Below are 21,229 nucleotides of genomic sequence, written 5' to 3' on the forward strand. Positions count from 1 at the left end.
GCTACTACTTAGTTCTACTGGCCTTTTTGCCTAGCAGTAGATGCCAGTGACATCGGTATCAGAGCAGTGATTTCCACGAGAAAGAGGGAGTTAGGCACCCAGTGGCATATTATGCTAAGAAATTGAAGCCAGTTGAAACCCATTATAGTACTGTACCATCCAAAAGGAACTGCTAGGAATGGTGCTGGCAATAAAAAACTCTGAGTCATACCATGCTGACCACACTTTCCCACTAACGGTGTATACTGATCATAACCCCCTATGATACTTAACTACATTTAGGAACCAGAATAAACGTTTAATGTGATGGTGCCTCGATCTCCAGGACTATAACTGGAGAATTGAGCACATCAAAGGCATTGATAACAAGATAGCTGATGTCCTAACTTGGCAGCATAGCGAGTAACACCCTGGGGCCTTACTAGCACCCAAAACTCCATCTTAGGACAAGAAAAGCCAAAGCGGTTCTGAGCCAATACTTTTAATCCAGAGGGCGTGGCCCACCAGCCACATGGTGGTGGCACATTCCCCTGCCTTCTTCTAATTCAAGGAACTTCATTCCACCCCCTCCTCTCTTTTCATTGTATCAATTTTGTCCAAATTTGTGTAATGTAGAAGCCCTTTGATACCTTTGATTGAATTTAAGATATCAAGTGAGAACGAGTCGCTTCCCCTGATCAGTCTTTAGGCACTCAGTGCCACCAAGGCAGTGCCATGTTAGACAGCACCCATCAGTGCTCGAAAGAGAAATAACACGAGAGGTGTATCGTAATGTTAAGAAGCCTCTTAAAGGCAAACTAACCACATGCTGCTGTTTTATTAGAATTACAGAACTTATATGTAAATTAATTCTTAAATTTTGTCACCCGCCTCAAATTACCTTGACCTCGTAATCCTGAAGTAACGTATACCTTAGAACTGAAGGAAATTAATGTGCCATGTTAAAGTAGATTAATATTAATGTGTGTTGGGAATAAAGTAAAGTAAAGCATCTTTCATATTGTGTTGGGAGAAAAGTAAATTAAAGCATCTTTGCCAACTTCTTGAATATCAACATGCACACCCAAATGAAGGTGCGTATGTTTTCTTCTGTGGGGAGCTATTATAACTAACAAGAATCATCACTGCGTAGCCGACCCCAGTTGACCTAGATACCAACACATCAAAATTATCAACATTCCAATCTGTCCCCTTCCTTTACCTGGGGCAGACATTTAAATGGCACGGTCGAAAGGGGCAAGGATAAGAGGCTGAGTGTCACTCTCTTAAGCAGCTTAGCCCAACTAAGCTGCTTAAAACAACCATTCTAAAGGCAGATTGAGTTGGCTGAATTGTATTTTCACAGGATACCTGGGAGATACAAGCAGGTGGTCGGAACACCTAGAAAATGACACATCTTCAGCCCAGTCACCGCATGGTCCTGACATTGGGGCCCCTACCCTTGGCAGTTGCCTTAAAAGGAGCTTGGACAGGGAGATCTTTGCAGTCAGCTGTACACGCGCGGGAGGATGCTATGGGTTGTAGAGAGGCCCCCCTCCCCCCCAACACCCTGTCCACACCAGACTCCGGACTTGAATCCAGTCCTACAGTCATCCTCGAATGGACCGTCCATGTGATTAGTGTACAGTGCCACACATGTGATTGCCCCTCATCATTCTTCGCCAGAGACCCGCTTCCCCTAAGGTAAAGTATGAGTAAAGACTTTTCAGTCATAACAGTTTGCCAGTATTACTCTTTATCCTTTGTGCCATTTTATCTAGTGCCATTTCCAGTGTTTTGTGCTCCAGCGTAAAGTGGTCATTCATTCCTCGAGTCCTTGGCACCATCAGTGCAGCCTCGAGTCACTGTATGTGTTATATTTTCCTTTCCTGGCGTGTAATGTTTAACTCTCTTTTGCAGAGGGACCAATTTGCTGTGGACTCATCTTGGACTGTGCCTTGCCACCATTCAAGACTCCAGTAGGAAGATCTTCAGGCTTTGCAAGCCTCCTAATCATTTTCTTTTGATTCTTTTCTTGTAAATATAATTACTTAATTTAACCAAAGTGTTTGCGTAACATTCCCTCATGAAGCAGAGCCCTAAGCTCATGTGAATCATCCTTTTTTTTTTTTCTTTTTATGATTTCCCTTAACGTAAAGTCAGATTTCCAAGGCCAAATAAATAAAGTTCCGTTGCTGGCCTGTAAAAGTATTCTACAAATTTAGAAATCCAAGGAAATACATAAAAATTATATATATATATATATATATATATATATATATATATATATATATATATATATATATATATATATATATATATATATATAAATATATATTTCTGAGTTCAGTCCCGTGTCAGCGGTGAAATTCCATTACAGCATTTTAATTTCTAGGTATAACAATGCTTGATATACCAGAGAAAAAGAGCTTTCAGGAAAGCTGGGGTTACTACCCCAGTCGACCGTCTTTAGAAGACGTCGGTATAATGAAGGGTGAGTGAAATACCACTACCACGGAAATATACTCGAAAGATCTCTCCTTATCAAAACCCCGTAAAAAGAGCGGTGAGCGTTACAGCTCCCACACTCAACACCCGCCAGGCCGGCGACACCAGCGCCACCTACTTCATTCCATTTTCTAGCACGTGATACGTTCGCTTCTTTTGTGTGCTCGTTCCTATTTTGGATTTATTTTTCTTCATCTCACGATGGCTTGAGCACCTTTTCCATCTCTAAGTTAAGTACCATCTTCTTGTGGGGCTTTTGATCTGTGTTGGCTGTTTTGGTCTCGTATTTTCATAAATATTGGGATCTTCGTATGGCGCCACGGCGTCCCCTATCAACCATGGCGGCGCAAAGCGACTCCTTCTGTTCTTTCGGTCGGAGTTTTCTCCCAGTCGCTATATATATTTAGTTTTTTGCCCTTGAATTCCTTCCTGGTGGTTCCGTGCGGTGGCTCTCCCTCCACTTTAGTTTTTGTTTTGCATAGGGAGTTGCCCCATCCTGTACCCCCCCCCCACCAGGTCGGGTTCCTTTTCATTTAGTCTCATAGGCTATTATGTTTTTCTTGAAGATGGTGCTGTGTAGTTTGCCTCTGATGAGCCTAATAAATATTTTGAATTACTCTCGAGGTAGGCTACACTTCCTGTGAACGTAATTTTATTTTATTGTTTTTGTATGATGGTCGTAGTGTGGGCTCCATCCCTTGCCCTGGGTGCGGAGATCAGGTTGAGGGAGTTTTGTTGCTGTTCCTCAGGGTCCGTTTGTGGGTCAGAGTGAGCCCCTTAGTCCTCTTCCCCCAATTTCGGAGGAATCGAGTTCTTTGGACGTGTTCCTCTAGGCTAGTCGCCTTCTTATCCCCTGCTTTCGTTCCCTGCTGACTCTCGGCACAAAATTTCTCTCCTGTTGGTTACTCCTCTCCTTTTGCACCCCTCTCTCTCTCCTAACCTATGCTAGGTTTGGATTTATTAGGCTACGCCTAGGGAGATGTTGGGCTTTGGGCTGTGTAGCTCCTGGGTAGGCTTCCTTCAAGTTCCTTGGGAAGGCAGGTTGCAGTTGAGCGGGTATCTATTCTCCTTGTCTCCTCTCCCCTTCTGGTAGCCTACTCCTCCCCACTACCCCCTCAGCCTTGCGACTCGTGCGGGTGACGCTAGATGGCGTTTTCTCCGAGTCAGGGACTTCTCCTATTGGTTGAGAGATTCGCTCCCTCCCATGTCGTCCCCAGCCGCTGTGGTGGGGTGGGTGGTTCGTTTGCTTCGGCGTGTTCGGATCCTGTCTCGCCTCTCTCTCCCCATCGAGCTGCGAAGTTTGGGTTTAGGTGTGGCCCCGCCGTATATTATGAACATTGTTCCTTTACCCATTCGCTTCTCCGGCGGGGAGATAGGTGTGAGATGGTTCTATGTAGTGCTAGCATACAGACCCCGGAGGGTTACCATCATTGTTAATTTTGTTTATTGTTATTATTATTATTATTATTTTGTTTTACCATATACGTGATTCCGGTCCCACACCTGGGGGCTCCGCCGTTAATTTTCTGGCAGCCCTTATGGTTGGTTCCTGGTTTCTCGTTCCTTCATTCCCCGGAGTCCTCCGGGGTATGAATCCTTAAACTTCCGCTCGATGCATTTAGAGCTTATTGGCCCAGTTTAAATTGGTAGTTCTTCTACACCGGAGTATTCCGGTTGTAGTTGAGTTTCCCGGCCTTGCCGGCTTTATTTTGCTTAGAGTGTGAGGTTCATGTACTGTTACCTTTACAGACTGTTCGTTGTGAGGAGCCGGGGTGTACCGCCTCCTTCAACAACCCTACGGGCACGTGGTGTGCGGACCCACGCGGGTTGTGCGGTCCGGCTAGAGCGACCTGGTTGTTTGGCACCCCGATGGCTGTGAGGTTTGCTTCGCTCTCTCCTCAACCATCCAAGGCGAGTCGGTAAGTGAAAGTCTTCTTTCCTCCGGTCCATGCTCCTCATACGTTCGTTGGTTATATCTTCCGTCGGTCTTTGCATTCCTGACTAACCACAGGTTTCCTTGCAGGCGGATGAAAATTCCAAGAAGTCTGCCTTGGAATCCCTCCGGGCCTGGGTGGCTGGGTTGGCAGAAATGTTCCGTCGGGAAGCCCTCGTCCTCGGCGCCAGGTTGAGGACCTGCTTTACCCCCGCGCACGGGTGGCCGCAGCAGTTCGGAAGAACTTGCCACCCTATTATCCAGCAGATCCTTGATGCGACCCAGCCACCTCAAGTGGACATTTTGTATGCCGAGGTCTCGGAGGATGTTGCCGCACTAAATCTCGACTTGGAACCTATGAATACGGGCAGGACCAGGTGGTAAGTGGAGAGTAAGTGAGGAGGTTGGGGCGGGCCCCTCTTTGTTTAACTCCCCTGATTCATCTATGTCATCTTTTTCAGGTTTTGTGAAGTCTTCTTTGGGTGATAGAGCTCCGTCTGCTATCCCCAAGTTGAAGACTTCATGGAAGCGAAGGGCTATAAGTCCTCGACTTCTAAGAAGGCATTGCCCTTCCCCGTCGAAGGCTAAGGTCCCAGGACCGGTAGCCTCCGGGAGTAAGTCTAGCTCCTCCGGCAAGGGCGCGAGTAAGAGGCGGCAAAACCAAGCCCCCTCCCCAGCCTCTTTTTGACACACAAGCCCTGGCCACTGAACTGTACAAACAGTTCACGCAGGATCTAGACTTGAGATTTGAAAGATCTCAGAAAAGTTTGCCACTTATGACAGTGTACTGGAAGGTTTGGCTCGCCAACCTAAAGCCGAACCGCAGTACTCTATCCCGACACTGCGGACCTCCCGCCGTTTGATGTCGGAAACCCTTGGCGGTTCGCACTCCGGGCCATCAACATGATGGCAAACTCACCTTAGACGGTCTGGGCACGAGGCGGTTGGAGGAGTTGGAGTTCTTCCCCGATCTCTTGCCCCCTTATCCTGGCCGTGAGGCTTACCAAGAAGCCTGGATTGATCGAACAAGGTTCCTAGGGAAACTGTCATCATCCCTAGAGACCAAGCCCAGTCGGCTCTCCTGCGCACTCTGACGGAGTGGCAGGCAGTGAACACAAAATTGACCCCTTTCAAGGGCAATTTCACGATGTTCACCCTAGGTGAAGATCTTCCCACTCCTTGTATGGACAAAATTGCTCTGGCCACGACCGAGCATGCCTAGATGGGAACCCCTTTCCTCAATTGAGGGAAACAGACCCTACTTCCTGGTATTCCCAGGAAGTAACGAGTTCTGGGTGGACGCCCGTCCACTTTCACTGTAGGCAAGCTGGACCCTCTTTGCGCTCCCACGCAGTTTAGCGAGCAACTCCTAAGCTGCCGGAATCATTGTTAAAGCGGAGTTTGAGACCCGGACTAAGTTAGCCGGTCCTTGAGCTCCGGCTGTCTTACCGAGCTACTGCCGTCTCCCGGCTCGGACGAGCCCTTTTCCAGGTCCTGGCTAAGTCTTTCCTGGCGACCTTCCAGTTAGACTTGCATGAGTTTGTTATGGCTAGGCTGGAATGTAGAAAATTTATTTTTGCTGGCGCTACAATCCGCCACGAGCCTAACAAGCTCATTAAAAGTTCAATCTGGGGACCTAACCTCTTCCCTGAAGGAGAGGTTACATCCGTCATGTCCGAAGCTACACGGGCCAATCAGAGTCTTCGCGCTTGGTGGGGAATTCCCACTTATAAACATAAGACCCCAGAATCGGCCGCCCCCAGACGAGGAGGAGGAAAATATATATATATATATATATATATATATATATATATATATATATATATATATATATATATATATATATATATATATATATATATATATATATATATATATATATAATATATATAATATATATACACATACATACATACATTATATATATATATACATATATGTATATATATATATGTATATATATATATATATATATATATATATATATATATATATATATATATATATATATATATATATATATATATATATATACATACACATACATACATACATTAAATATATATATATATATATATATATATATATATATATATATATATTACACATATAGGTTCTTGTGTTTCCTGTTTTTGCTGCCAAACCCTAGTGGGTATCTGGAATAAATAAATTGTTTGATAACCTGTGACTTTACCTACAATTAAAAATTCCTGAAACACTATTACCATGAGGGTGGTGATCATTCTGAGATATTGCCACGGTAGGCGCAATAATCCTGCAGCCAGACCTGACATTATTAGGATAGTCACTTTAGAACAACAAAGAAGAGTACATATATAGGTTCTTGTGTTGTTTCCTGTTCTTCACTGCCAAACCCTACTGGGTATCCAGAATAAAGAAAACAGTTGATAACCTTTGAATTTACCTTGGATAAAAAATTCCTGAAACACCATTGCCAAGAGAGTGGTGGACATGCTGAGGTATTGCCGGGAATGCACAATAAACCAGCAGCCAACCCAACATTATTAGGTAAGTCACGTTAGAACAACAAAGAATAATGCATATACAGTCGACCCCCGCCTATTCATGGTTCTGGAGTCACAGTTTCACCTGTGTACATATGTGGAACACATATACATATTATTCATGGAAAATTTGCTTATTTGTGGTATTTTTCACAGAGAAACATTCACAAATTACTGTATTTTCATTTCATTTTCGTGATAAAACTTAAAATACTCAGGTATAAGCATTTTTAGAGGGTCTTTCGGTGTTTTGAACTATCAAAATAGGCAGTTATAACCATTTTTAGAGGGGTTTTAATTATTCGCAGATTTGAGCTATTTGCCGGGGGTAGTGGTACGCATCCCCTGCAAATACCGGGGGTTGACTGTATAGGTTCTTGTGTTGTCTCCTGTTCTTTATTGTCAAAGCTTGGTGAGTACCCACAATAAAGAAAATGGCTGACAACCTGTGACTATACTTCAGACCAAAAAATATCTGGGTTGTCAGGATTTATTTATTAGGAGCTAAGCCATTTCGTCACCCGTCAACTTTTGTAAGCTCTTTTGAGGTTGAACAGCAGCTACACTATCAAAAAACTTGTTTCTGACACTATCAAAAAACTTGATTTCTGAGTCCAGTCCCGTGTCAGCGGTGAAATTCCATTATAGCACGAATTTCTAGGTATAATATGCTAGATATACCAGAGGAAAAAGAGCTTTCAGGAAAGCTGGGGTTACTACCCCCAGATCGGCGTCTTCTCCAGGGAAGGCGTCGGTATAACGAAGGGTGAGTGAAAGATCACTACCACGGAGTCTTACTCGAAAGATCTCTCCCTATCAAAACCCCCAGAACAGGCGGTGAGCCGTTACAGCCCCACGCCCAACACCCGCCAGCTCGGCGACACCAGCGCCACCTACCTCATTCCATTTTCTAGCACGTGATCGCTACCTTTTCTTTTTGTGTGCTCATTGCCTCTTTTTGGATTTTATTCATCTTTCGCCATGTCATCGAGCAGCTTTACTATCTCAAGTTAAGTACCATCTTATTGTGGGGTTTTGTTCTATTTTTGGCTGTTTTGGTCTCGTCTTTTTATAAATATTGAGATCTTATTATGGCGCCACGGCGTCCTCCGCCAGCCATGTCGACCCATGGCGACCCCATCAGTTCTTTTCTGTTGGGGTTGTCTCCTTGTCGTTATAGATGTTATTTTTGCCCCATGGTTCTCCTCCTGGCGGGTTTCCTACAATGGCCCCCTTTTTTTGGAGAAATTTACATATTATTGGCCTACCGGCCCTTTTGAGGTGATGCCCCGTCCAGGTACCCCAGGTTGGGTTCCTTATTATTTTTAGTCTGTATTAGGCTATTTATTTTATTCTTGGCGATAGTGCTCTCTGTTCAATTTATTTTATTCATTGTTTACCTCCTCGTGGTAGCGGCAGCCTCAGATCTAACCGCTGCCCGAGGTAGGCTATGCACCCTATTGAGCACATTTTTGTTTCCATGTTTATGTGTGATGGTTAATTAGTGGAGTAGGCTTATTTTTGCTTCCATCCCCCTTGCCCTCGGCGTGAGATCCATCAGGTTGAGGGAGTTTTGGTTGCTGTTTCCTCCAGGGTCGTTTTTGGTGGGCAGAGTGAGCCCCTTAGTTCTCTTCCTTCCTTTGGGGAATAGAGTTCTTTGGATGTGTCTCCTCTAGGCTAATCGCCTTCTTGCCCCCCTCTTCTCGATCCCGGTTGGTTCTCGGCACAAAATTTCTCTCCTTATTTGCTTCCTCCTCCCCTCCACTCCTTCCATTTTCCTAGCCTATACTAGGTTAGGTCCCTATTAGGCTTTGCCTAGGCAGGAGTCGGGCATCGAGGCTTGGTCGCTTCCTTCCCTTAGTAGTAGGCCACCCTCCTAAGTTTCATTTTCTTGGAGTGGTATATGTGTGCAGTTGAGCGGGTTATATATTTCCCCCTGTCTCCTGTTCTCTTTCTTCGCGCCTACCATTCTCCCCTACTCCCCCCCTCCCCCACCCCTCCAGCCTTGCTCTACTCGTGCGGGTGGCGCTAGATGGCGTTTTCTCGAGTTCAGGGACTTCTCCATTTGGTAGAGGATTCGCTCCCTCCCATACAGTCCCTAGCATCGCTGTGTTGGTGTTGGTGGTTGGTTCACTCGTGGCTCGAGCGTGTTGAACACTCTATCCACACTTCTTTCTCCCCGTCGGGTTACTTGGCTGGGTTATTATACTTGTTCGGCTTATGTTATGAATATCGAGCATCTTGCCCACCTTGTTTCTCTGGCGGGAAGTAAGTGAGGAAGGGATTTATATAATATAAGAGGAGCGGATCCCTCCGGTCTCGGAGCATTTGCCCTTTATACCATCACTTGTTTAATGTTATTGTTTATGAATATACATATTTAAATAACTGTGTTTATCTAACGGAGTACTCTTATTTATATATGTGAGTCGGTTCTACACCGGGGGTTCCGCCGTTATTTTTACTGGCAACCCTTGCGGTGAGTTCTTGTTGTCTCATTCCTTTCATTCCCGGGTATTCGGGTCTGAAAGTTTACCTTCCACTCTGTGTATTTTAGAGCTTATTGGCCTAGTTTATGATAAAGGATTTCTTCTCCGCCGGGTATTCGGTTGCAGTTGAAATTCCGGCCTTGCCGGCTTTAGATTGCTTAGAGTGGTAGGTTCATATACTTTTCCACTTACAGACTGTTCGCTGTAAGGAGCCGGGGTGTACCGCGTCACTGCAACAACCTTACGGTCACGTGGTGTGCGGACCCACGCTGGTTGTGCGGTCCGGCTGGATGACGATCTTGTAGTGTGGCACCCTGATGGTTGTGAGGTTTGCTTAAGCTTGTGCGCAACCGTCATCAGGATGAGTCGGTAAGTGACAGTCTTCCTCCGTTTTATGCTCCTCATTTTGAATATTGTTTACGTGGTTCCCGGACTGTTTTTCGTCCTTGGCTAATTGCTGGTTTTTTCTTACAGGCGGATGAGGTCCTCCAAGAAGTCAGCCTTGGAATCTCTCCGGGCCTGGGTGGCTGGGTTTGGTAGGAATGTTCCGTCGGGGAAGCCCTACGTCCTCGGCGCGAAGTTGAGGACCTGCTCTACCCGCGCCGGGTGGCGGCCGCAGTGCCAGAAGATCTTGCCACCCCATCATCCAGCAGATCCGGGATGCGACCCAGCCACCCCAAGTGGGCATCCTCTACGCTGAGGTTTCAGAGGGCGTCGCCGCCTTGGACTTAGACCTGGAACCTATGGCTGCCGAACAGGACCAGGTGGTAAGTGGCGAGGTAGGTGAAGTTGTTGGGGCGGGCCCCTTTTTGACTCCCCAGCTTCTTCATTTCTTCTTTTTCAGGTTTTGGGAAGTCTTCCTCCTTGGGTGATAGAGCTCCATCAGCTATCCCCAAGTTGAAGTTGAAGACTTCATGGAAGGCGAAGGGCTATAAGTCCTCGTCCTCCAAGAAAGCATCGCCTTTCCCCGTCGAAGGCTAAGGTCTCAGCACCTGTAGCCTCCGGGAGCAAGTCTGGTTTCTCCGGCAAAGCGCGAGTAAGAGGGCAGCAAAACCAAGCCCTCCTCGCCAACCTGCCTTTGATCGCGGAGGCCTTGCATGAACCAGCTTTTAAAAAGGTTCACAGAGGATATCGACACCAAGTTCAATAAGATATCCGAAAAGTTTGCCAATTATGACAACATACTGGCGGGAATCTCTAAACCACCCCAGCCGAACCCCAGTATGTCATTCCGACACAGCGGACCTCCGCCTTTCGATGTCGGTAACCCTTGGCGTTTTGCCCTCCGGGCCATCCAACATGATGGCAAACTTACTGTTGAAGGTCTTGGCACGAGGCGGTTGGAGGAGTTAGAATTCTTCCCGCCGATCTCTTGCCCCCTTACCCAGGCTTCGTAAGATTGACAGAGGAAGCATGGATACGTTCTGATAAGGTTCCCAGGAGACTGTCATCGTCCCTAGGGACCAAGCTCAGTCGGCTCTCCTGCGCACTCTGGCCGGAGTGGCAGGCAGACAACACAAAGTTGACTCCTTTCAAGGGCAACTTTACCAAGTTTGCCCTGGGGAGACAACTTACCAACCCCTGTTTGAACAAAGTCGCTCTGGCTACGGCCCGGCGTGCTTTGAAGGTAATCCGTTACCGCAGCTGAGGGAACAGACCCCACTTCCCTGGTATTCCCAGGAAGTGATGAGTTCTGGATGGATGCTCTGTCCACTTTCACTGTCGGGAAGTTGGACCCTTTCTGTGCTTCCTCACAGTTTAGTGAGCAGCTCCCCAAGCTGCCGGAATCTTTGCTAAAGGCGGAGTTTGATGCCCCGGACTAAGCTAGCCCGGTCCCTGAACTCCGTCTGCCTCACTGAAGCCACTGCTGTCTCCTGCTTGTGGACGAACCATTTTTCCAAGTCTTGGCTAAGTCCCTGCTAGCTGGCTTTCAGTCTGACCCTTTTGAGTTCATCATGGCCAGACTGGAATGCAGAAAATTCATCTTTGCCGATGCTACTATCCGTCCACGAGCCTAACAAGCTCGTAAAAGCTCGATCTGGGGCCTAACCTCTTCCCAGAAGAAGAGGTTACAATGTTATGACTGAGGCTACAAGGGCCAACCAGAGTCTGCGCTCTCGCTGGGGCATCTCTGCCTACAAGCGCAAGACCCCAGAATCTGGCGGCCCCCAGACGAGAGGAGGCAAACGTTTTAGGAGGCATAAGAGGCCCCACCATCAGGCGGTAGTTCAAGCCGTCCCGGTCTCGGCAGTGGCACAGCCCTCCACCTCAAAGGCTCACCCCCAACAATATGTGCTGGTCCAACCAGCTCATTCCCTGCTGCGCCCTCGTATGTTGCTTCACCAGCATACAACCCCACCTATGAGGGCCGTGGATACTTTCACGGCCTTAACAGGATCGCAAGGGGGAAGAGGCAGGGCCTCTCATAGAGGAAAAGCAAACACCACCCCAAGAGGAAAACCTGGACGTGGTAGAGGAACAAACCCGCTCCTCCCACTGAGAGAACACAGGTAGGTGGTCGCCTGTATTGGTTCAGGGACCAATGAACCTTCAGCCCTTGGGCACACAGCATTGTGTCCAAAGGTCTAGGATGGAGCTGGATCAAGGACCCTCCTCCTCCAACCAGGTTTTACCAGCCACCCTCATCAATCCTACAGGATTACGTGGCAGAATTGCTCAACAAACAAGCAATAAAGAAAGTAAGGCACCTAAAGTTTCAAGGCAGGTTATTCACAGTTCCCAAAAAGACTCAGATCAGCAAAGAGTGATCCTGGATCTGTCGGCGTCTAAATCTCTACATAAAATGCGACAAATTTCGCATGCTTACGGTAGCTCAGGTACGGACTCTACTTCGCGTGGAGCCGTCACCACCTCTATCAATCTTTCAGACACTTATTATCACGTCCCGATTGCGCGGAACTTCTCTCAGTTCCTTGGTTTCAGACTCGGGAATCAAGCCTACTCGTTCAAGGTCATGCCCCGGTCTAAACATTGCGCCCAGGGTATTCACCAAGCTGGCGGACACGGTAGTTCAACAACTCGGTCCCGAGGATATCCCTAGCAGCGTACCTGAGCGATTGGATAATTTGGGCACCAACAGTTCTGGAGTGCCAGAAGGCTACGTCCATAGTCATCAACTTCCTGGAGTCGTTAGGTTTTCAACTGAACAGAGAAAAGTCCCGCCTGACTCCGGGTCCCGGTTTCAGTGGCTGGGCCTCCAGTGGGATCTGTCCTCTCACACGTTATCTCTCCCGCCTCCCAAGAGGAAAGAGATAGCATCTCTCACCAGGAAATTTCTCAAAAATCAATCGGCATCCCGTCGATCCCAAGAAAGGGTCCTTGGGTCCCTTCAATTTGCCTCAGTGACGGACCTGCTCTTAAAAGCGAAACTAAAAGACATAAACAGAGTGTGGGCGGAGTCGAGCCAATGTCAAGCTCAGAGACAAGGTCTCCTCTATTCCTCGAATCTTAAAAACAAGACTGCGGCCTTGGGCCACAGTCAGAAGCCTGTCCAAGTCAGTTCCGCTTCAATTTCCCCCTCCGGCACTAGTTGTCCACACAGACGCTTCCCTAGCGGCTGGGGATATTCACCAAAACAAAAGTACAAGGAACGTGGTCCACAACGTTTCAGCAGTTCCATATAAACACCCTGGAAGCTATGGCGGTCTTTCTAACTCTAAAGAAAATCCGCCCCCAACCGGATTCATATCAGGCTGGTATTGGACAGCGCAGTGGTAGTTCATTGCATCAACAGGGGCGGCTCCAAATCAGGTCGAGTAAACCAAGTAATGGTTGCTATCTTCTCCCTGGCGAACAAGCACGGCTGGCACCTGTCAGCCACCCACCTAGCGGGGTATGGAACGTGGTGGCGGATTCCCTGTCCAGGGCTACTCCGTTGGAGACGGAGTGGTCCCTGGACGAGAATCTTTCAAATGGATTTGCCGCCGGGTTCCGGGTCTCCAAGTGGATCTGTTCGCGACGGAGAGCAACTTCAAGCTCCCCTGTTATGTGGCCCCAACCTGGACCCTCAGGCGTACGCCACGGATGCAATGACAATAGATTGGAACAATTGGGAGAAAATTTACCTGTTCCCTCCAATAAATTTACTGCTGAAAGTATTACACAAACTCAGGACATTCAAAGGTCAACCAGCCCTAGTAGCCCCTATTGGCCGAAGAGCAATTGGTTCCCTCTTCTTCAGGAACTGGGATTGCGGAGTCTTCGGTTCCCAAGTCCATACTGACCCAGACAGTACAAACTAAGACTGTGTCAGCTTCCTCAAGAATTCAGAATGCCCTAGTTTTATGGACTTTATAAAATTCGCAGCCCAAAAGGAGCAAACATTGACCCTGTCAACACTCTGTTTCTTGAATCAGATAAAAGAGATTCTACTCTTAGACAGTATGACTCAGCAGTCAAAAAGTTAGCCTCCTTCCTGAAAGCATCTGAAGCCAAAATCATGACGACTAATTTAGGAGTCTCTTTCTTTAGATCACTGTTTGAGAAAGGCCTTGCTCCGGCCACTATTACCACAGCCAAGTCAGCCCTGAAGAAAGTATTTCTATCTGTTTTAAAATCGACCTTACAGATTCCTATTTTTCATCCATCCCCAGAGCATGCGCTTGTCTGAGACCCGTATCACGCCCACATTCCGTTACGTGGTTTCTCAATGACGTCCTTAAGTTAGCATCAGAGATGGACAACTTTCAATGCTCTTATCAAGATATGTTAAGGAAGACCTTATTTCTGATTAGCTTGGCCTCAGGTGCTAGAATCTCAGAGCTGTCGGCTCTCACTAGAGGTGATAATTTTGTGAACTTCCTCCCGTCCGGAGAGGTCCTCCTTTCCCCTGACCCTAGATTCTTAGCCAAAAATGAAGACCCACAAGACAGGTGGTCTCCTTGGAAGGTGGTGCCCCTTCCACAAGACCAGTCTTTATGTCCAGTTTATACACTTAAATCTTACCTTTTAAGAACTCCACAGAGTAAGTCGGGTCCTCTTTTTATCAGGGAGAAAGGTGGTACTCTTTCACTGAATGCTATAAGACAACAAATTCTGTATTTTATTAAACAGGCCAACCCAGATTCAGTTCCTAAGGTTCATGATATTCGAGCAGTTGCTACTTCCATTAATTACTTTCATAATATGGATTTCTCAGAACTATCTAAATACACGGGTTGGAAATCACCTCTAGTGTTTAAACGCCACTATTTAAAAATCGCTCAAGCCCTGAAATTTTCTACAATAGCTGTGGGAAGTGTCATCTCCCCACCTTAACCAATCATATCCTTATCCTCCCCTTTCCCCCCCGCCCGCCTGCCTCATTTACTTCTCTGCTTATCCTCCTGGTTGATCATGCCTCACTGCCTTGCTCCTCATGTTGATGTATCTTGTCTCTGTTGAGTGGAAACTGTAATCTGACATGTTATGATTGTATTTTCTTGTGGGGTACTGGGCGGTTTTTATTTTGCTCCATGTACTCCAGATATATGTATATGTACTGTATATTTTATTTCCCATTTGATTTGATCTCTTACGTGTTTAGCTTAAGTTTACGTGTGTAGCTTTAAGATTGTATATGCCATTTAACCTGTGCAATCTTCGTATGCCATTATGCTTTAGTAGTGTTAAGTATTTTTGGGGCCTCTTCCCCGTTGGTGTACTTGGGACTTCCCCACTTTTTCGTAATATTAAGTCTTTGATGTGCCTTAGGTTTAGTGTTCTTGATACATGTAAGAGATTCCCTGATTAAAACTGCTTTCGTAATTTATGTTTCTTCTTCAGATTACCTTGTTTCCTCGTAGTTTGCAGCCTTGGCATGATTCTCTGTCACTATTTCACCGGCTGACACGGGACTGGACTCAGAAAAGGGATTTTGACAAAGGAAAATCTATTTCTGAGAAGGTCCCGTGTCACCCGGTGACCCTCCCTGACTCACCTATTGCTCCCCCCCTTTCTTGCACATGCCAAGTCTGGGGTTAGTGCTAGCATGGAATGAGGTAGGTGGCGCTGGTGTCGCCGAGCTGGCGGGTGTTGGGCGTAGGGGCTGTAACGGCTCACCGCTCTGTTCTGGGGGTTTTGATAGGGAGAGATCTTTCGAGTAAGACTCCGTGGTAGTGATCTTTCACTCACCCTTCGTTATACCGACGTCTTCCCTGGAGAAGACGCTCGATCTGGGGGTAGTAACCCCAGCTTTCCTGAAAGCTCTTTTTTCTCTGGTATATCTAGCATATTATACCTAGAAATTCGTGCTATAATGGAATTTCACCGGGTGACACGGGACCTTCCTCAGAAATAGATTTTTCCTTTGTCAAAATCCCTTTTTTAATAGGTTTTTCCTACATCGAAACTTGTTCTGATGTATGAAAAACCTATTTTTGGTAGCCGCTGTTAGTCCTCAAACCCACTCACTTTCCCTGACAAAAAGGCACAGTTCTCGGGTGAATATTTATCTTGCACAGACCTGGCATGTAATGAGAAAGATGGCTGACATGGATGATGTTGTTACATCTGTGAGAGTAGGATGATAGAAAAATCAAGGTAATCATTGTAGGACAGGAGACAGAGCTCTCTTGCCCTTAATCTTTTATATTCTATCACTATGCCAACTAGCACTATTCTGGCTGAAACCAACTATAAGGGATATCTTCGAGACTGAATGGTCCGTTTTATGGAACCCTGGGGGAACCATGAGAGTTTAACTCCTTTAAGGACTCAGAGCAGCTACCAAAAATAGGTTTTTCCTACATCAAAACCTGTGTATTTGAGATACTGATTGCTCGAAATGGCAAATGCTGGTTAATATAAATCTTCAATTCTTAAAATATTATGAACAAACATGTACAAAATGAAAATTTGGTCTATCACTCACATGTGCACAATTGAGGGGTTCTATACTACAATTCAGTATTAAGCTTTAGTGACTTACTAAAGGTTTTGAATCTGCAAGTACATGATACTGAAGTAGCTGATGCAATTGATAGAACTGCCTTGTTCTAACAAGTGCATTTATAACCAGTTCATACAGAAAATGTTGAACAGTTACTCCAACAGCACCTAGAGATCTTGTATATTCCACTACAACTCCAACCACGACTTTCAGTGGGACTCTTTGGCAAGATTCTGAAAAACAATCACATAATAAAATTAAAAACATTTTAATGTATATTCACGGAAAAGGTTATGATATTAAATTATAATTCAAGCACTGCTATCAGGGAGCTCTTAAAATCAAAGTAAATGCTTTTTAAAAATGACTTCTCATTCAAAAAGAATCAATTACTAAAATTTACTATTACTTTAAATATCTAAAGGGTGCAACAATACCCTTAAAATCTCATAATTATCTAAAAAAAAAAAAAAAAAAAAGAGGAAAGGTACTGGATCAAAGTCAGAATGAAGCAAAATCATCCATCCTTCATGGACTGCAAACCATTGCTTCCTTGTTATGTGGAAAAGTAGAATGGAAAAGAATTTGAGTAAGAGAGCTGGAGGAGAGATATCACTTAGAAGCAACAGTATGCATTCCACAAAATATAGTTTAACTATCTTGTTCCTTTGAAGCTACAAATCACTGCCTTACAAGAACTAAATATTTACTCAAATTACACTAAAAAGAGTAATTCTGACTATATGTAAAGTTAACTAATTTGGATAGTCATATCACTAACCAATCACAGGACATCAGATCACTCCGAATAGAGGATGCGAGTTACTTATATGTCAACATTTTAAGCATTGAAAAAATTTAAAAAAACTGAGGGTTAACTTACACTCCACGCATAAAGTGGGTCTACGCAGAGACCCTGTAAAAGGCTATTCTTTACAAATGGCCAAACCATTTAATAATGCTCTAAACTATCCTTTCATCTCTGTAACCTTCTAACTATGTGTGTCTCTGTATGCTACACAAGCAGTTTACCTCAACAGTGTCCACCTTTTTCATTTTTATTCAACATCCTTCATACACTTCAACCTAAAATCTAATTACAGTACATGGAAAATTCAGGTATCTTACCAATCTTTTATACATGCCTATTTTCTGTCACTCACCATTTGTTTCATCCTACTATTATTATTATATTTACACCTACAAACTTCTGCAAATTTTCCACTTCCATATCTCCACCATTCATATTAGCTTATAAACTTAATAACATACTAACACTGCTCCATTTTCCTGGTTTCCATTTATCCTCATTACTTTACTCTTGCCCATATTTACTGTCAACTTTTTCCTTGTGCAAACACTTCCAACATTTTTTACTAGCTTCTGCAGTTTTTTTCTTCATTACTGTATCCCCAATCAGCAGTGTAGCAACTACAAACCAATTACAGTACAGTATTACACAGTCAGACCATGGTCATTTTCTCATCCCATAACTTTGCCCTTACAGCTACAGTCATTTCTATAATTTAGAAACGGTCCCCAATCCTGTGCATATAGGGGTGTTGAGAATCTCTTGGTTTATAAACAGATAGATTACAAAACAGGTCTTGATGTAGGAAAAACCTATTTCTGGTAGCTAATGTGAGTCCTCAAAAGGAGTTACTCTTTCATGGTAAGCCCAGGGCCATAAGACAGACCAACTAATCTCAAAGAATTCTCTTATAGTTAATCTTGGCCAGAATAATGCTTGATGGCACAACAACAGAATACAAAGGACTCAACACAAGAGGGCTCTATCTTTGCCTATAGTGACTATGTCATTTTCCCTTCATCATTCTCTCACAGATGTCTGAACAGCACTTACATTAGCCATTTTCCTCATTACTTACACCAGGTCTCTGCAAGATAAATGTTCACCCCATAACAATATATTTTCTTCAGGGAAAGTGAGTAGGTTTGAGGACTTACAGTGGCTACCAAAAATAGGTTTTTCCCATGTCAATACCTGTTTTTTGATAGTACAGCTGCTATTTGTCTTCAAAAGGAGCTTACAAAAAAATTTAACAAGTGACGAAATGGCTTAGCTCCTAATAAATCAATCCCAACAACCCAGATAAAATTTAGGTCCATGGTGAAGTCACAAGTTATCAACCATACTCTTTATTCCAGATACCCGTTCGGGTCTGGCAACAAAGAACAGGAAACAACACACAAACCAATATATAAATTATCACTTCTAGTTCTCAGGTGACTTCCCAAAATATGCAGGGTCTGGCTGCTGGATTATTGAAAATTCTTCTGGCGATATCTCAGCATGACCACCATGTCAAGAAGGCTCCTGGTTTTCCTATGAGATCAGGAACTTACCTTACCACCTATCAACAAACAGTGCAGCTAAATTTGCTTGAGCTCATGGCAATAGCGTTTAAGGAATACAGCGCTACCCACTTTTTGCTTCACTTCTTCCCTCTTCATTTTGTCATGGATTTTGTGAATACATTATTCACATTTCCATGGGGGAGCTTTCACTAATTCACGGATTTTGTAGATAACTTTACTACAGTGTAAGCACATTTTAAATTATTTTTCATAAAAATCTTTATTTAGTCACGAACACAATATGAAAAAATACAGTACAGTAATTAGTGAATAAACTGTTGTTCTATGAAAAAAGTGAATTAGTGATAATTTTAATTGTTTTTACCAATATATAAAGAAAATGGGACAACTTCACTACTATGAGAGAAAACAGCTATACTTATGTATACAGGGTTAACTTGATTAGTTCTCAAACATTCTGTATGACTGATTTATTTAATTTGTATTCAAAATTTATTTAATTTGTATTAAAAATTTGTTTATTTTTGTATTCCAGTAAACATTTTATAGATATACTGCTGTGTTTACATTAATTAATATTAATATTTTAAAATTAGTAAATCATTGGTATAAGCATTTTAGGGGGCGTATATACGTAAGAGTAAGAGTTGTAAAAGGGTACTAATCTACGATGACTTAGGGTGTTTTGAGATGATGGTTTCGGGTGTATTTTTGTTCGAATTGATATTAAATTGTTTTAGTGTGATAATTTAAGGTATATTTTTGTTTGAACTATTAAATTAGGCAGTGAACTTTGAAAATAGACAGTTATATGCATTTCAGCTTAAGGGGTACATGGTATTTGGCAGTTTTAAGAATTTTTAGAGGGCATTTTGCAATTCCGCGGATTTTACATTTCCGTGGTGGGTTCTGGTACCTATCCCTGCAAAAAAGTGGGGGAGCACTGTACTTCCTCTGATGACCACCCTGTCTAAGAGAGCCCAGTTCGCTAATCTGAGCACCTCATGCCAAAGCAGTCAAGACAACTGCTTTTTGTAGCATATGAGTTGTAGTTGTATTGGGCTTACTGCATTGAGGGGGTGACAGGAGTCTTAAGGACCTTATTCAGGGACCAGGTAATGGGAAGCCTTGCAGGAGCCAGCCTTTGTAATGCAAAAGACCGGAGAAGGGAAGTTACAATATCTATATTAGAATTAATTCCAAAACCATAAAGCAAGGTTCTGACAATGCTGTATTGTATGCCTTGATAGTTGTAATAACAAGGCATTTGTCCTCAGAGAGATACACAAGAAAATGTAGAAATGTTTCCAAAGAGATTTTGACTGGGCTCTCAGCATAGAGGTAATCTAACCACACTTTCCATATGGACTGGTACTGTCACATAAAGTTCATAGTTTTTGCACTAGGTAACCAGCAATATTATTAAGTCAATAATCTTCATGGTAGACTGCATTAGCCCGTTAAGCGTCACTTATGGGAGACAGCTGCTCCAGTATCGTCACATTTTCTGGCTTGCAGAGCAGTCATTTGGTCTATGCCAATTTTTATGCTTTTTTATGTGTTCTTTTTTATTACACTGATATTGTTTTTTGTATAAACATATTATCATAAATAATGTAGTATACGAAAAGATGAAAGAATTTATTTTGCATTTTTATATCCTAAAGATTACAAGCATGAAACATAAAAGGGAAAAAATTCTTTCATATACCATTCCCTGAAACAGAGCCAGTAGAGCAATAAATGGTTTCATTTCCTTTACATTTGTTTCATACCATTTTAGTGCACATGATATTGTAGGCAAACTTTCTATTTATTCATCTATAATCTGGTTGGTAAATCTGTTCGTTACTGTTACAATGTGCTCCATGACTTTGACTTCGAAAAACTTCTAAAAAAAACTCCACAGGGTTTTCCTTATCCTCAACAATAAATTTCACAGCTTTGGGTGACTGAAAAGTAAAGGGACTCTTCTCCTAATCAGTTACTTTCAAGTCACTTGGCAAATGTTGATGCTCTAATGTAAATTATGATTTTCTTCAAAATTAGATAAACCTTATTCAGTCTATGTTAGAGGCTTCTGAGCAGCTACTCTGAGTCTCGTTGTCATCATTAGCCTCTACTGTACATCGAGTAGTGATACTATCTCTTCAGGCAAAAGATTTTTCTTTTGCTTTGGAAAGCTCATTATGGGGGATAAATGGGTTCAAAACAAAAAGAAATCAATCGTTGACCACTGAACGCACCACTTCGGGAGGTGAGAGGTATATGTTCACTGTCAGACTGTCTTTCCACTACAAAAAAGTTGCCATTCACCCCTAATTTAGCTCATTGTGTTGACCAAATGATGTTCCTACAATTTGTATAAGAGTAAAGGGTATTTCTGAGCTTGATCAGTGTGGCACTAGCCTTGAAAAGAGGAGATCACGTCACTAAGTTGAAGGCGATGTAATATGGGATGTGGGCAACTAGGATATGCTGTTGGCGGTGCTTAACAGGTTAAATAATTCTACATTTGAAGGTCGAGGCTCAGAAGGAAGATGAATAAATGACTTTTCCCCTCCTG

The 21,229-nt window shown here is 43.8% G+C and overlaps 1 protein-coding gene across 3 annotated transcripts in view; it reads right to left on the reverse strand.

Annotated features, from left to right (window-relative positions):
* Bulli (regulator of MON1-CCZ1 complex protein bulli) overlaps positions 1 to 21,229 on the reverse strand; it is a 441,067-nt gene that overhangs the window by 89,038 nt on the left and 330,800 nt on the right. For all 3 annotated transcript variants that reach the window (XM_067104768.1, XM_067104769.1, XM_067104770.1), the window contains exon 11: positions 16,363 to 16,556. In XM_067104768.1, coding sequence (XP_066960869.1) covers positions 16,363 to 16,556 — 194 coding nt within the window. The remainder of the gene's footprint in view (positions 1 to 16,362; positions 16,557 to 21,229) is intronic.

The sequence above is a fragment of the Macrobrachium rosenbergii genome, chromosome 6, assembly GCF_040412425.1.
Source record: "Macrobrachium rosenbergii isolate ZJJX-2024 chromosome 6, ASM4041242v1, whole genome shotgun sequence".
NCBI classification, from domain to species: Eukaryota; Metazoa; Arthropoda; class Malacostraca; order Decapoda; family Palaemonidae; genus Macrobrachium; species Macrobrachium rosenbergii.